The sequence below is a fragment of the Scyliorhinus canicula genome, chromosome 4 (genome assembly GCF_902713615.1).
Source record: "Scyliorhinus canicula chromosome 4, sScyCan1.1, whole genome shotgun sequence".
In the NCBI taxonomy this organism is placed as follows: Eukaryota; Metazoa; Chordata; class Chondrichthyes; order Carcharhiniformes; family Scyliorhinidae; genus Scyliorhinus; species Scyliorhinus canicula.
The window spans coordinates 120,427,489-120,445,365 of record NC_052149.1 but is presented as its reverse complement, the minus strand read 5'-3'; the positions used below and the strand labels follow the sequence as shown (position 1 = coordinate 120,445,365).

General features: G+C 45.7%; 1 protein-coding gene across 2 annotated transcripts in view; it reads left to right on the top strand.

Annotated features, from left to right (window-relative positions):
• LOC119964926 (neurogenic locus notch homolog protein 2-like) overlaps positions 1-17,877 on the top strand; it is a 183,311-nt gene that overhangs the window by 73,703 nt on the left and 91,731 nt on the right. For both annotated transcript variants that reach the window (XM_038795110.1, XM_038795109.1), the window contains exons 4-6: positions 1,690-2,028; positions 5,569-5,691; positions 10,394-10,627. In XM_038795110.1, coding sequence (XP_038651038.1) covers positions 1,690-2,028; positions 5,569-5,691; positions 10,394-10,627 — 696 coding nt within the window. The remainder of the gene's footprint in view (positions 1-1,689; positions 2,029-5,568; positions 5,692-10,393; positions 10,628-17,877) is intronic.

Sequence of the window (17,877 nt, the reverse complement as noted above, 5' to 3'; positions counted from 1 at the left end):
ATCTGCAAACTAACACCATATCCATGTCTTTGCCCCATATCCCTTTCATAAAATTGTTGACAAAAGTCTATTAATGCCGTGGGAATTTTAACATCCACCTCGAGAGCAGTCAGAGCTTTGATTTATCCAAAGAATGGTACCCTGGACAGTATAGCACTCTTGAGTCATAGAGTTGTGCAGCGCAGAAAAGGCCCTCTGACCCATCCAGTCTACAGCGACAATGACTACTCCTAATCTTGTGCTAATTCCACTCACCAGCACTTGTCCCATATCCTTTAATGTGATGGTGTTTCAAGTGCTTTTTAAAGGTTGTGAAGTTTCCAGGCTCCACTACTTTTCCAGGCAGTGCATTCCAGATGCTCACTGCCCTCGGAGTGAATTTGTTTTCTCAAATCCCTTGGGAATCTCATGCCCCTCACCCTAAAACTTTGTCCCTCAGCCAAGGGGAACAGCAGCTTCCTATTTACCCTGTCCAAACCCCTTGCAATCTTATATACCCGAGTCATACCCCCCTCAGCTTTTTCTGCTCTAAAGAAAACCATCCAAGCCTCTCCTTATAGCTCAGATGCTCCACCCCAGGCATCAATCTGGTGAGTCCCCTCTGTACCCTTTCCAGTGCAATCACCTTCTTCCTATAGAGAGGTGACCAGGTCTGCACAAAGTACTCCAGCTGTGGCCTACCCAACATTTTGTACAGCTCCAGCCTAACCTCCTTGCTCTTGTATTCTATGCCACGACTGATAAAGGCAAGCGTCCCAAGGGCCTTCTCAACTACCCTACCTGCTCTGCCGCCTTCAGGGATCTGTGAACAAGTACTCAAGATCCATCCGTTGCTCTGAGCTTCTTAGTGTCCTGCCATTCATTTCATACTTCCTTGTCCTGTTTCTTCTTCAAATGCATCACCTCGCACTTTATAAGGGTTAAATACCATCTGCCACTGCTCTGCCCATCTGACCAACCCACCTATATTTTCCTGTAACATACCACCCTCTTCTTCACTGTTAACAACCCTAACAATCTTGTGTTGTCTGCAAACTTACTTATCATTCCCCCCATGTTCTCATCTGTATCCTTTGTATGTATCAAGCAATAAAACCACTTGTCACTGACCTCCAGTTACTCAAACAGCCTTCTACCACCACCCTTTGTGTCCTATTACTAAGCCAGTTTAGGATCCACCTCGACAAGTTTCCTTGAATTCCATGTGCTTCAACCTTCTCAATCAGTCTCCCGTGTGGAACCTTGTCAAAGACTTTGCAATAATCCATATAAATTACACCAACTGCACTTTCTTGAAAATGAAAATCGCTTTTGTCACAAGTAGGCTTCAAATGAAGTTACTGTGAAAAGCCCCTAGTCGCCACATTCCGGCTCCTGTTCGGGGAGGCTGGTACGGTAATTGAACCGTGCTGCTGGCCTGCCTTGGTCTGCTTTAAAAGCCAGCTCTTTAGCCCTATGCTAAACCAGCCCTTCATCCACACACTCAATCACTTTATCAGAAAATTCTATCTGAATTTTCTAAGGTCTCTGAAGGGAGCCTTGAACCAACCTGACTCCGAACCGAGTGTATGGACAGCGAGCTATGGCTATACTCTGTGGTACAAAGTAATGTGTAACAGGGTTTGGGGTGTGGCATTGGGGAAACAAAGGGTAATTTTGAACTCAAAGTTTTCTTTTACTCTTCAATAGGTAAAAACTGCCAGCATGTGGATTCCTGTGCCTCACAGCCATGTGCTAATGGCGGAAAATGTAGCAGTTCAAGAAACAACTACACCTGTAGCTGTGCTTCAGGTTATACCGGATCCCGCTGTGAGATCGACATTGATGAGTGCAGCACAGGGGCTCTGTGCCAGAATGGAGGAACGTGCCAAAATGTGCCAGGATCATATCACTGCCTGTGTAAACCAGGGTTCACTGGGACCAACTGCGAGAGTGTTTATGTCCCCTGTTCACCATCGGCATGCATGAATGGGGGCACCTGCCGACCAATCAACAATGACTTGACCTACGAATGCAACTGTCTACCAGGTATGAGATGGGAACAGAATGAAGCCAGTCAGCTTCTCCACATTCAATTTAATCGTAGTTGGCCTGCACCCCAAATCCATGTATTTTTCTCTGTATTTCTAAATGCTCTACTTAACAAACTCTATCCATCTCTGACTTGAAAGCTCCAGTGGTCCCAAGATCCATAGAGAGGTTGAAAATTTGCATGAATTTTTGTTTCAATAAGTGCTTCTTGATTTCCCTCCAAAATGACTTGGTTCTATTTTAAAATGTCCATGTCCTTGATTTCTTCCCGCGAGAAAATCGTTTCCCTATATCTACCCTATCGAATCTGTTGAAGATTTTAAACTCCACTTGATCAGCCTGTCCTTAAATCTTCTGTACTCATGATTTAGTGGAGTAATAAAGCCTGCTGAGCTCAGAGCCTGGAAATCAAGAATAATATTGTTTTGAAGCACTGCAATGAGGAGCCTCGTGTCATTGTAGGGAACACCACCAAAGGTCATTGTGATAGCAATTAAGTGGTGACATCATGTTGTGTTGTAAAGTCTTACGGAGTATTGTTGGACAGGAAAAGAAAGGAAGATCAACATGGAAATTTCTAGACAATAAGCAAACAAGATCCATCCAGCTCACAATTGACCAGTTGGTAGAATGACAGAGTGACGCTGCAGTTGTTACCTACTCATTGTTAAGAATCAGAGGGGCCAAGAGGAAAAGCTTTTTAATGCAGTGAGTGGTTATGATCTGGGATGCACTGCCTGAGAGTACAGTGGAGGCAGGTTCAGTTGAGGCTTTCATAAGTAAATTGGATGGTCATTTGAAGAGAAAAGGCAGAGTGGGACTAGCAGAGTTGATCTTGTAGAGAGATGACATGGACACAGTAGACTAGCTGTCGACTGTTGTTAACCGCTTTTGTGTGATTATCAACAATACAATAATGTTGAGTCACAATAAGTTTGCGAGGACATGGCTTAATTAGATATGAGACTGTTGTCTCAAGACAGTCCCAGTTTCAGCTGTGTTGCTGCAGAAGATTGCCGAGCAAGGTCACGATCATCTCCAGCAGGGAAGAGACAATGGGAGCAGTTCTTCCCCAGGTCTGGGGTTTCATGCATTCTTGCAGTGAGTTTTGAGTAGCAAACACAAGGCCCATCTGAGCACAGACATTGTAGGAAGAGCCATGAGAGGGAGGATAATTGAAATGGGGAATGATGACTCTCTCCCTCTACTCAAAACAGAGGCATAGTTCTTGCAATCCAAAATCTCCGTTGAAGACGAGTGTGGAATTCTCTTGTCAGTTGAAAATGCACTTTGGGAAGTTCCAGCAAGACTGTTGGTTTATACTTTGTTACACACTGCCCACTGTGTCAATGTTGCTGTACTGCTGAAAACCATGGACGAGATTCTCTCTCAACAGACTGGATGGCCCGATGCCAGCGCCAAGAGTGGCACGAACCACTCTGGCATCGAGCCAACCGGGAAGGTGCAAAATCATCTGCACTTCCGGAGGCTAGGCCGGCGCCGGAGGGGTTAGCGGCGCACCAACCGGCGCCGAAGGGCCGGTGCGAGTTGGCGCATGTGCAGGACCGCCAGCGTGGTTCCACGCATGCGCAGACCAGCCGCCGTGTTTCCTGCACATGGGGAGGGGGGTTCTTCTCCGTGCCGGCCATGGCAGAGCCCTACAGAGGCCAGCGCGGAGGGAAACAGTGCCCCCCTGGCACAGGCCCGCTGCAGATCAGTGGGTCCCGATCGCGGACCAGGTCATCGTGGGGGTGCCCCCCAGAGCCATATCCCCCGAGGACCCCGCTAGACGGCCGACAAGCCAGGTCCCGCTGTGATGGACCATGTCCATTTCACGACGACGGGACTGGCCAGGAAATGACAGCCGCTCGGCCCATCAGGGCCTGGAGAATTGCTGGGAAGAGGGGGGGGTTTGCCGCTGCCAACTGTTGGTAAGTGTGTGCATATGTACATGCTGCTTTAAAGCACTGATAATCACAGCTGTAAAAGTGAACAGTGCTGCTCAGGTCGTCACTGGCCACCTTGCCCAGTTGTTGCTAGTTGTTTACACAATTATTCAAGGGTGGGAGGGAGTCTGATGACTAGTCGACCGCCTTTGCTCTCTTTTCTCTCCCTGTCCCCTGCCTCACCAACGATAGATTGAAGCAAGGGGCACCTCTGCTTGGAAAATTGTTCTGTGTTTTGAAGACACCGTATTTTGCCCTTGTTTGGCACTTGCTTTTGTGATTTTCTTTTTCTCCCTCTATCGCTTTGAACTTGTGGCTGAACACTCGTGCTGATGTATAAAGTCGTTTTTTTTAAATAATCTGACTGAGGATCTTGGCCAGGAAATGTGCTTGGCCAATGAGGAAATATTTAAACTGAAATTGCAGGTGAATTACTTAAACAATTAGCTGCAATAGTGTGTCCCTCTTGACATTATTAACTCTGTTCCAAGGTCAATCAGGAGCTATCGCACAAACTAGGCAAGGCAGTCGCCTGTAGGGAGTGGGTTTGCAGGAAACCGAGCTTTGCAATGTTACAGGATGTGCAGTGCTAGAAAAACAAGCTTCTTGGAAACCGTTCAAGAGGATATTGATGAAAGTACTTAACATACAAGCATACACTGATGCTGCAGGACTTGATCTGTTGGTCCAAATGCAGCTCATTAGCACTCTGTTTTGATTTAAGTAGCATCACGCAATGATCTGGTTTTCATATTGGAATTGGCATTAATCCTACACCAAAGATGGGTATGACTTTGGAATTGGGCAAGGAAAATTGTTTTGGCTGGCACTCTGGGACATGTGGAAGAAGCCTACATCTTGTTTCCATATATACATAAAAGAATTGTACGGTCTTGTATTCTGGGAGATGTTTCAAATAAAACAAGGTCACCACAGCTCTGGTGTTTGCTTTTGACTTTCTATGTTGCAACATGGCAGAGTACTTTATGAGACTAAATAACTACAGTGATAACCATACCTCCAGCTTTGACAAGTTAACTTAGCAAAACACCCTCCCTAATCGGCAAGTTGAAATTCCTTGCTCCTGATTGAGTTCTGGGAGAGACACTTGTGAGCATCCTGAATGATTTACGCTTGTAACTATACAGATCGAAGCCTATGGCATAAGTTGGAAAAAAGAGCCTTGTACTTTTCCTTATAAAGACTTGACGTAAAAGTGTCCAATCGCAGACTGTCTGGACCATCATCAATTAAGCCAGGCATACACTAGGAGATGAGGAAACCTGCTTCATTGACATCACAGTGCCAGCTTCTAAGTTGATGCTAACTGCTCACCCAACGCCTGTTGAGTTTACGGGGTTCATTCTATTGGTGGCTGCAGTGGAGAAGATCTTGTGCTCTCCAAGAAGTACAAGTTACAGATTAGAGCAATGCTTTGTGTTGGATGGGGGATTGTCGAAAGAGGGAGTTGGTCACTTTGCTTTGGGTGTGTGACTGGCTCTTTTGGTGCTGGAACATCCACATTAGTGACAGAATGTGACTGTTTTGTGCTGTAAGATAACCATGAACAAAATTCCCTTTTGTTTGGCAGGATTCAGTGGGAAGGACTGTGAGATAAACATTGATGATTGCCCTGAGCATAACTGCCAGCATGGAGGCACCTGTGTGGATGGAGTGAACACCTACAATTGCCGATGCACACCTGAATGGACAGGTACGTAAAGTTTTTGCTGCATTGCGTCCACCAAGTAGGTGATTGGGACGCCAAAGGAAATTGTGTGTATTTAACTCAGTGCTGGGCAGCTTGGGGCCAAATGCAGCCCATTTGGGTTCTGAGTGAACCCACGAGACACACCGTTGCCCACGTGAAGGATTGCCACATTCTGCCGATTTCGTCTGTGTAGTTTTTTCCTACCGGTATGACTGAAGTGATACGATGGTAAAGCAAGGGGAAGTTAAATGAGGTGTCTGCTGATTGCCCGCAACATTGGCTGAGGGAGCCATGTGCTCCCTCTGCATCCAAAGTGTAAATATTTATTTTGCTTTTACCATTTGAAGTTGTTGATAGTTCTATTAATATATAAATTATTAAGCATTTGCACTAACTTATTATGAAATATTCAGCGTGTATTAAATGTATTTAATCTTATTCATGGAGTCATGGTTGATGAACAAGCCTGATTTCAATCTTGCAGCCCTCTGAGTTGAAGGAGGGGTCACTCATGCGGCCCACTCACTAGCCTAGGTTACCCATCACTGATTTAACTCCTGATGCACCTTCAGCAAACAAATTACTTCTGAGATATGGTCCTTGCTTTTATATTGACAAATATGGTAGTGAAAAGGGGTATAGGAAAGTTGGTCCCACAAACCGCATGAGATTTGGGAAGCACGGTAGCATGGTGGTTAGCATCAATGCTTCACAGCTCCAGGGTCCCAGGTTCGATTCCCGGCTGGGTCACTGTCTGTGCGGAGTCTGCACGTCCTCCCCGTGTGTGCGTGGGTTTCCTCCGGGTGCTCTGGTTTCCTCCCACAGTCCAAAGATGTGCGGGTTAGGTGGATTGGCCAGGCTAAATTGCCCTTAGTGTCCTAAAAAATAATGTTAATGGGGGTTGTTGGGTTACTGGTATAGGGTGGATACGTGGGCTTGAGTAGGGTGATCATTGCTCGGCACAACATTGAGGGCCGAAGGGCCTGTTCTGTGCTGTACTGTTCTTAAAAAAAAAAAAAGATGTTTGGCAAGTTCAGTCCATTTTTGGTGGTGCTGGTTGAGGGAAGAAAGCTGGACCACCTGCTGGAAGAAATATAAAATCAGCCAGCCAATGCTTCTGCTCCAATCACTTTCCAGTGACGACTGATAGAAACAGTAAGAAGTCTTACAACACCAGGTTAAAGTCCAACAGGTTTGTTTCAAACACGAGCGTTCGGAGCACGGCTCCTTCTTCAGGTGAAGAAGGAGCCGTGCTCCGAAAGCTCGTGTTTGAAACAAACCTGTTGGACTTTAACCTGGTGTTGTAAGACTTCTTACTGTGCTCACCCCAGTCCAACGCCGGCATCTCCACATCATGACTGATAGAAAATACAGGAGAGGACCCGGAACCAGTTTAACATTAATCGGCCTTGTGATTGACATCACCTGGATTTTCCGAGGAAGAATGAATATCTTCATGGGACACAGGCAGGGTGCTGGACATTGCCTCTAGCAGAAGCAAGGTTCTTCAATGTTTCCCACAAATGTCAAGCAGAAAATTGGTGAGGGAGCTTTCATGGTGACAGATGTCCTCTCCACAAGATTGGGTGATATTTCTGTGAGCTTCAGCCAGTACTGTTTTCTCCATTCTCCTTCCTTCCCAAATAGTTATCCCAGTTGAGAGGCCAGCTTGTTGCCAAGCGAAAACCAAAACGGGGAGCATCGCAGGCTGAGAATTAAACGTGCATCTCAAACCAACAAACTGAATTTATTGCTTTTTCATATGACATCTTGGTTCTTAAACTCCCTTCTGCCTCTCTCTCTCTCTCTCTCTCTCTCTCTCTCTCTCTCTCTCTCTCTCTCTCTCTCTCTCTCTCTCTCTCTCCCCCCTCCCCCCCCCCCCTCCCGGCCATGATTGCATGGTGCATATGTACCGGGAGTGCGTGAGGTCAGCAGAGGTACAAGACAAAATACTGCACAGATTGGAAGGGATGGTGGGCGAGTTTAGATGGAAAAGAAATGTTTGAAATTAGGTAGGTGAACAGGATATTGGAGTTAATTGAAAGCAGAGCGGAGGAGGGTTTTGCGAACAAAGGAGTTTTTGGTTCAGACCCTTTGGCAGTGACTGTAGATTTTCAGCTGGAATGCATTCAGGGTAAGTGAGCAAGACATAAGGTTGCAGAATTGATTTGGTCTGGTTCCAACCATTTGCAGAGATTTATACGATTCTTGTTCAAGGTTGGGTTGGGGGACAATCTGCAGTTTTACGCTGATGCAAGTTGGCCAACATGAAGTAAATAGTGGGATTTGTGTGGTGAGTATAAAAAATAAATAAACAGTTTCAAATTTCTTCTCTTCAAAAACTGAAATCATTTTAGAACTCATTTTGGAGATGGGGTTGCAGCAGGATTGAAACATTTGAGTCTGTCTCTGTTCGGTATTCTTGTACCCACTCAGTAAACTTTCTACATGGCATAAGGGGATAACTCCAGGTTCAGAAAGAATTACATTGAATTTACAGCACAAAAAACATGCCATTCCACATAACAAATTTATTCTGCCCATGATTGGACAGCACGATAGCACAGGTGATTAGCACTGTGGCTTCACAGCGTCAGGGTCCCAGGTTCTATTCCCCGCTGGGTCACTGTCTGTGCGTTCTCCCTGTTTCTGCGTGGGTTTCCTCCGGGTGCTTCTGTTTCCTCCCACAGTCCAAAGACGTGCCGGTTAGGTGGATTGGCCATGATAAATTACCTTTAGTGACCAAAAAAGGTTAGGAGGGGTTATTGGGTTACGGGGATAGGATGGAAGCGAGGGCTTAATTTGGTCGGTGCAAACTTGATGGGCCGAATGGCCTCCTTCTGCACGGTATGTTCTAATGAGCCTCCTCCCTATGTGTAATCATATTCTCCTATTCCTTTGTCTCTCGTGTGTCTTCTAGCTTTCCCTTGAATGCATTCTTGCCGATCACCTCAACAACTCCATATGGTACCTCGTTCCACATTCTCACCACCCGATGGAAAGAGTTTCTCCAGAGTTCTTTATAGCATTTATCACTGTTGAGTAATCAACAGTCAAAATCAGTTTGCAGTTAATACTGTTTGCTGAAATCTCTGGACAGCCATTGAGAGAGCTTTTTAGCAATGCATGGTTAAAGAGCCTGCCTGTATTGGCTGTCTGATGAATGAACAATGAGCATTTGGAGAAGGTGAACCATCTGATACCTGACTATCTGTACCTTCACCAACAGACTTTAGCTTCTGGCGGGATGGGATGTGGCGGTGATGGTGTGGTTGGCTACAAGTGGACATCGTGATCCCGTAAAACAAGTCATTAATCCAGATGTAATCCTTTTGTGGGGAGGGGTGGAGGCGGGGTGGAGCACAGGATACCTTTTCAGTACAAGTGGCTGAGGGATATTAGACGGTATAGTGGCAGTGTAGTACTCATGGGACCTGCTTTCCAAACTGTTTCCTTGTTATTGTGTCCAAACATTGTCTCATTGTGTTTAGTTGCTGCAGTTGCCATGTAGGACCAGTGTGTCGTCAACGCTTGTATCAAATGTCCAGCACAGGTTTTGCCAATAGTCTTCACAGTGACAAACATCTTGGGCTGGATTCTCCCCTACCCGGCGGGGCGGGGGGTCCCAACGGGATGGAGAGGCGTGAACCACTCCGGCGTCAGGCCGCTCCAAAAGTGTGGATTTCTCCGCACCTTTAGGGGCCAAGCCCTCACCTTGAGGGGCTAGGCCTGCACCGGAGTGGTTCACGTCCCGCCGGCTGGTGTGGAAGGCCTTTGGCGCCACGCCAGCCAGGGCTGAAGGGACTTCGCCGGCCAGTGGAGGTCTGCGCATGCGCCGAGCGTCAGCGGCTGCTGATGTCATCCCCGCGCATGCGCAGGGGAGGGAGTCACTACCGCGTCGGCCATCGTGAAGGCAATGGCCAATGCGGAAGGAAAAGAGTGCCCCCACGGCACAGGCCTGCCCGTGGATCAGTGGGCCCCGATCGCTGGCCAGGCCACCATGGGGGCAGCTCCTGGGGCCGGAGCCCGCCCGCGCCGCCGGTAAGGGAGGTGGTTTGATTCACGCCGGCGGGAGAGGCATTACAGCAGCGGGACTTCGGCCCATCGCGGGCTGGAGAATCCCCGGGGGGGGGCCCGCCGACCAGCGCGGCGCGATTCCCGCTCCCGCCGAATATCCGGTGCTGGAGAATTCGGCGGTCGGCGGGGGCGGGATTCACACCGCCCCCCCCCCCCCCCCCCCCGGCGATTCTCCGACCCAGCGAGGGGTCGGAGAATCCAGCCCCTTGTGTGGAAGGAAAGACAGAAAATGCTGGGAAGACTCAAACACATCTGGCAGCAGAGCAGCAGCTGTGGTGCGCAAAAACCGAGTTAACATTTCAGGTTCTGATAAAAGGTCACAGACTGTCTCTCTCCACAGACACTCCCAGACCATTCGAGCATTCCCAGCACTTTCTGATTTTATTTCACATTGCCAGCGCCTCCACCATTTTGCTTTTGCATCTCATGTAGAAGAGTGACTATGTAAGTATTATGGACTGAGTTGCCCATTGAGTTATGCAACAATCTGTATACATGGATGAACTTAGCACCTATTAATTGCCCTCAGTGAATGATGATATTTTCCAAATTCTCTGCTTGATTATGTGGATGTAATTAGATGCTTGGAGTCAATTTATCAACGATTTAATCCCTTCCCTCCATCTAGGCCAGTTTTGTACAGAAGATGTGGACGAGTGTCAACTGCAGCCAAATGCATGTCAGAATGGAGGGACCTGTTCCAACAACGTCGGAGGGTATAACTGCGTCTGTGTCAATGGCTGGAGTGGCGATGACTGCAGTGAGAATATTGATGACTGTGCTGCTGCAACCTGCATGAATGGGGCCACTTGCCATGACCGCGTGGCATCTTTTGTTTGTGAATGCCCTATTGGCAAGACTGGTAAGACTTGTGTTCTGGGATGTCATTTTTCTTTTTGACTCATTAATGCTTTCTAAATGTAGGATAGACTAGAAATAACCACGTCCTGGTTGGCCTCGGATGTTGGGACAGCGGGGAGAATAAGCTGAATTGTACCTGACTCTTGGGGTTTAGACTAGTTGACCTGAAATAATTGAATTTAGAACCCAGTGGCTATTTATATATTGCACTGCTGAACCAGAGCGATAGAGAAGACAAAATCTAATTGATCTGCGCTATTATAATTTCCTGCATCAACTGATAGGATTTCACTAGTTCCTCTTAAGTGAAATTTCTGTTTCTCATTTCAAAATCCAAATGTTGGATCCACCCTGAGTCAGTGATCAGACAGTTTTGATTCTGTACATTGACTTAATCTACAAATTCCCAAAATGTAGCAATCCGGTTTCTGCAGAAGGTTTGAAGAAGGATGTTAAGGTTCTTGAATTACATGGTTGGGTTGGAAACCTTAATCAGCACTGTATGCATTTGAGTCAGTGTGTGACAGATACTACCATAGAGCCTGGCAGTGACTTTAAAATTCTACCTTGTCCTCCCTGGTTTTAAGATACCATGCTTGGTATGTGGGCAACGTTAGCTGGAACAACATTTATTGCCCATCCTCACTACTGAGTAGCTTGCTCGGCCATTTCGGAGGCAAGTTAATACCACATTGCTGTGGACCTGGAGTCACATGTAGGCTAGACCAGGTGAGGAAAGCAGGTTTCCTTCCCTGAAGGTCATTAGTGAACCAGATGGTTTTTTAACGACAGTTGAGATGGTCATCATTGGACTTTTAATTCCAGATTTTTTATTGAATTCAGATTCCATCATCTGGAACCGGGTCCTCAGAGAATTACCCTGGGTCTCTGAATCATGAGTCCAGTGACAATACCATTAAGTCATTGCCTCCCCCCGTCTCCACCATGGCCTTGCATTACAGATCAAAGATGGAAAGCTTAATAGAAATTCCCTATGAATGCACAATGTAAGCCATTTTAAAATGAAGGTTAATGGATCGATCTCAAATAATGGTTTGGGAATTCTGACGCTTCTCATTTAGCACTATTGAAAATTCAGAACCAGATGTTGCTTGTTATGCTTTCCCTTAATTTGCTCTGTTTTAATTACCTTTGCTCAAGAGTCGCCAGGTATCTTTCTGATACCACCATAGGGTTCAAAGCCAAATACTGATCAATGACTCGATGCACCAGTTAGTAAGTTTGAAATCAATACACATTTATTTACACACAGTCAGTTATTACTCGTGCATAAATTCTACTCGCTAAACTACAACTACTACTAAAGCCTATACTTAGCTTCGAGTGGCCCACTCAGTCAGAGGAACAATGGCCGTTGTCCGGTTCTGATACTGCTGGCTTCGAACTGGTATAGAATAGTAGCGAGGAGCGCCTATCTCGTAGCGTGCGTTGACCTTAGACTTACTTGGCTGGTGCTTGGTGGGTCTCTCGTCGCTGAGAGCCAAATGCCAAGGTGGGAGTTCTTCCAAGAGCGAACTGAACTTGGGGACTCTGCTTTATAGCCCCCAGGGGTTTCGCGCCCTTCTGGGCGGAACCCGGACTTGGTCCCAATTAATTGGACCATGTCTCAATCGGTCGTATTGATTTTCTCCAATAACGGGGTTGTTCCCTGATCGTTGGGCGGGCTCTTTGTAACTGTTGGCCTGCCTTTGTTTTAGCTTCCACTGGCGCCGGGGAGTCTATCCTGGTCTCGATTGTTTCAATGTTTCTTTTTGTCCCCGGAGATAGCTCATTACTATGCTAATGGCTATTGGTTTCAGTTCTGTCTGGGTTCTGCAAGTCCTAATACACAGGAAACCTTGCACCTGCTTGTTTTCTCTAGTGCTGTCCATTTTTCCCTGCACTCTTTGCGAGTGTCCATTTTGGAATCGGAACGTGGCCACCCCAGGTGGCTACACAGACTCATCATTTATGCCTAATGGAATGGCTGTTTCTCATTCTGAACTTCCTTGACTGCAACTGCTGCTCACTGGTTACTCCTGTTTATCTACTTTGACAACTGGTTCAAGACATAAATCAATCTCCTGACCAAACTTTGTGTACAGGGCCATTCTATCCGAGTCACCTGATGACTTAATGGTATTATCACTGGACTAGTGATGCAGAGACCCAGGGTAATGCTGAATAATGGTCGTTTTGTGTACCTTTTATTAGTGTCACAAGTAGGTTTACATTAACACAACAATGAAGTTACTGTGAAAAGCCCCTAGTCGCCACATTCCGACGCCTGTTTAGGTACACACAGGGAGAATTCAGAATGTCCAATTCACCTAACAAGCACAGCTTTTGGGACTTTTGGGGGACAATTTAAATAAAATTCTCTTGTTATGGTAGTTACTTGCTCAAAATGTAGCTCACACATTCTGTTTTCCTTTGCATTTCCCTTTTTAAAATTTAAGTTGAGATATTGGCACTGAGGAATATTTGCCTTCATCAAGCTCTCCTGAATCAGGATTAGCATGGATTGGTAACTGAGTTAAACTTTTTCTACCTGTTCCCCAAATGTATTCACTTATCCAGTCTCAAAGGAGCACACCCATTACATTAGTCTGGCTCAGGGGTGGGCAAACTTTTCCGTGCAAGGGCCACATTCAGAAATTCACAATTTTAAAGGGCCGCATAGTATATTAATTAATAGTCCCGGTTGTAACCAATTAGCGTGCGGCATATACCTCAGCGCTTCCCCTGGCGGCATCCTGCCTTTAGCCCTCTTTTTCTCTACTTTTCAAAATGGCGCTTCACCCGGTTATGATTCTGGGCGCCTCATATAGAACATAGAACAGTACAGCACAGAACAGGCCCTTCGGCCCTCGATGTTGTGCCGAGCAATGATCACCCTACTCAAGTCAACGTATCCACCCTATACCAGTAACCCAACAGCCCCCCCCCCCCCCCCCAAATTAACCTTATTAAAAAAAAATTTTTTTAAAATTTTTATGACTTGATCTTGGTGGGCCGCATAAAGACCTTTGGCCCGCGGGCCGTAGTTTGCCCACCCCTGGTCTGGCTGGTTTCAACTCAACGTTGTGAAGATGCAAGAACAGTCTGTAAATCCTGTGACTCTGCAGCCTTATTTTCCACTAAAGATGGGGACTTTACATTAGAGCGAAACTAGTCTGTGTTGGTTAGGTCAAATGTTCCTTCTGATCCAAGGTCTTCCCAACCACAACTTCATCCTATGATAATCTGCAACTTCAAGCCCTGTATCCTCATCCCTTCCACTGTTGCTGCTAACTGGAGAACAGCCACCTGAACTGGTTACAACAGTTGGTCAACGAAGCTCACGGATCTCTTTCCAAATTGTGTTCATTCACAGAAATTTGGAGGTGGAGAGAGTGCTTCCCTTCTCTGCTCTCTTTTCTCCTACACAGCCAACCAACTTCCAATCTTGCAATCCACCTGACCTCGACACCTTATGACATGTTGCTCACACGATTTTCCAGCTCACCAAAGTGACCTAACTCCTGTCCCTTTTGTCCGCTCAGTCACCTTTCCTGGCCCCACTGCTCAGCAACCTTGTTCATAGATAGATCATAGAATTTACAGTGCAGAAGGAGGCCATTCGGCCCATCGAGTCTGCACCGGCTCCTGGAAAGAACACCCTACCCAAGGCCAACACCTCCACCCGATCCCCATAACCCAGTAACCCCACCCAACACTAAGGGCAATTTTGGACACTTAAGGGCAATTTATCATGGCCAATCCACCTAACCTGCACATCTTTGGACTGTGGGAGGAAATTGGAGGAAACCCACGCACACACGGGGAGGATGTGCAGACTCCGCACAGACAATGACCCAAGCCAGAATCGAACCTGGGACCCTGGAGCTGTGAAGCAATTGTGCTATCCACAATGCTACCGTGCTGCCCACTGTTAACGGATCCTTGCGTGGAAAATCACAATGGTTGCCAGACCCTCTCCCCACTTCTCAAAATTTTGGATCTTGAACTATCCTATTCGTGTATGATCGCTAACCTCAACTTCTTATTCAAAGTCTTTGAGCATGTCATTGTCTTCTTATGTGGGCTTTCCTCCTTCCTGTGGTTTGATGACTCTCATCTCAAAACCGAAAAAAGCTGCAGAAAGGGTAGATTGAAAGAAGTACTGATCAGTATTCACTATTGATATATGTTGATCTCTTAATTTGGAAACATTGATGTTGGACTAATGATCTACTGTTAGGGGACTTGACTCCATGGATATATATTGTCGTAAAAGCCCATCTGGTTCACAAATATCCTTTAGGGAAGGAAATCTGCCGTCCTTACCTGGTCCGGCCTACATGTGACTCCAGATCCATCACAACGTGGTTGAGTCTTAACTGGCCTCTCAAGGGCAATTAAATATGGCAATAAATGCTGACCCAGCTGGTGATGCCCACCTCCCATGAACAAATAAAAAAAAACAATACACTGATATTGAACTGGAAGTGCCAGAAATTTGCTCAAATTCTGTTAAATCAGTGGGTAGATCTTTTATAGGCCACAGTAATCACTCCTCACGTTAGTCATCAGGAAAACAACTGAGAACAGAGATAGCATTGCTTCTGCCTGCAACTGAAGCAAGAAGATGTGCATGTAGCCCATTGGAGAGCTAACATCCCAATTGTTTACAGCCATTAACCCCAGTGTCCATAATGGGACGGAACAGCGCTTGAAGTTCTTGACTGATTGAATCTGTATTAATGTCCTGTGTCCCAAATCAGTGACTTGGAAAGCTTCCATCTGATTCTTTTTATTTGAGAGGAGCTGTAGCCAGCAGTAACTGAAATATCTACATTGTGCATCAAGCCCTGATAATGAATGTTTGCAAAAAATGGCTTTGATGCTGTGAAGTGCTTCCTGGTTAATGAAAGCTGATGTTTAAGGATATGCCCATTTGATGAGCATGTACTCCAACTTCAAGCAAACCTTTGTCCTGCAATTAAGGGGTGTTCTCAACACTAGGGAGAAGTATATGACAAACTATGGACAATGTTTATTCAGAACAGCTGCCTATTTAAAAGATATGGCATGGTCTGTTCTTAATATTGCAATTATCAAGCTTTAAATGAATATCTGACAATGTGAATAATCTGTGCTTGGCTATGACCTTGCTTGCTGCTAAACAGTTAATTGCAAACTGTTACTGCTTACAAATCAGCATTGCTCAATTGTTCTGCACATGTGTGACTATTGAAGACCTGATCCTTGCCAATAATCTTTCCCAGCTGACAAGGAACCTCCTGTTTTTGTTTTATTTTTAAAAGCAATCGCATTCAATCATTGCTCATCATAGATGCTGTGTGAAATTTTGACTTGCCATGTGTATCCTTTTTCTGCACACGTTTCTCAATGGAATAATTGCTGTTAATTCTAACAGTGTTTAGGTGCTTCCTGTGTGTTTTCTGTTGGGTATCAGCTGTGAGTGGCAGTGACCTCACCCATGTAACTGTCTGAGGAAGAGTTAAATGGAATAAAGGAGTTTGAGCTAACATCTGCAACATCCTGTCATTTCCACTTCTGATTCAACTCCCACGGTTGGGTTCAAGTAACTCCCTCATGCTGATCCCAACTCTGGATGTTTGCACCCACTTCCAACAGCCACACAAACGGCTCTTAAAGGGAATCAAAGATGCCTTGGGATGGAAAGACTCCTGCTTTCAGACAACAATGGAAGTCATTTCCTTTTCATTGAGTGGCTACGCAGTTCAGGCAACACGGGCAAAATGTCTTTTCAAAAGATTATGAATGTTACAAGACACTTTGGTGTGAGGGTCGTGCATGGTGGTGCAGACTATTGCGGCGTGTGTGAGATCGGTGACGAGCTGTCATAAATGCAGTGCCTCGTATGTGCGTTAAATTGATAATTTGTTGGTAGTGGAACGAGGTGCGAAGAAATGGGTGACTAGGTTTCAAACTGAAATTGAGTTTAACATTTAGAACTTAACTGGGAACTTATTAAAACTGTAAAACAAACTGTCCGTTAGTCAACAGTTAACAGAAACTGTTAGTGGCAGTTACCATGCGATCATCTGTAAGTGATTGTTTGAAGAGAAGACGGTTACTGTGAACAGGAAGCTGAGTGTGTGCCTGGGAGTGGACTGAGAAAGTCTATAAAAGTAAACTTGGGATCCATATACATAAATCATTAAAATAACGTGAACGGGTGTAGAAAATGATCAAAGGCAAATGGATTGCTGGCCTTTATATCTCGAGGGTTAGAATTCCAGGGGTTGGAAATATTCTTTCAGAGGTACAAAGCTCTGGTGAAACCCACCTTGAGTACTGTAAGTAATTCCAGGTATCTCATCTGAAGAAGGATATATTGTTTTGGGGTGACTGCAATGTAGATGTACCAGAATTGTACCTGGACTCCAGGGTTAAATTATGGAGAGAGTACACAAACGAGGGTTGTTATTACCTGGAATGTTTAAGGTTAAAGAATGATTTGATCAAAGTTTTCAGGATATTATCATTGCAGAAAAATGACCCAAGATACTTCATGGAAGCATAATCAGACAAAATAATTGACATCGAGTCAAAAGGGGTTAAGATTTTAAAACATGTTTTGCAGGTGCAGAAAGAGAGAGGCTTAGGGAGGCAATTCCAGAGCTCAGGACTGAGATAGCTACCAATGGCTGGGTTGGAAGAAGTCTGAGATGTACAAGTGGCTGGCATTGGAGGAAGGCACAGTTCTTGGAGGGTTGTAAATTATCTGACTCGTTGGCTAGCATCCAGCACTGGATGAGCAGAGTTTCCCTTTGGTTAAATACTAAATAAAGCCATTGTCTTTGGTTCCTGCCGCAAACTCTGTTCCCTGGCCACTGACTCCATTCCTCTCCCTGGCAACTGTCTTAGGCTGAAAAAGACTTTTCGCAACTTTGGTGTCATATTTAAGCCCAACAATTCTGCTCTGTCTCTAAGCCTGTCTACTTCCCCCTTTTTAACATCCCACAATATTGTTACCACTAAACTTGACTATTTTGATGTACTCCTGATTGGCTGTCTGCCTTCCAGTTGCCATAAACTTAAGGACGTCCAAAGCATTCCTGCTTGTATCCTAACTTGCACAAAGTCCCAATCAGCCATTACCCCAGTGCTCACAGACCTATGTTGGTGCCAGGTCAAGCAACACTTTGATTTAAAGTTTAGAATTCCTACAGTGCAGAAGGAGGCCATTCGGCCCATCGAGTCTGAAAGTGCACCCCT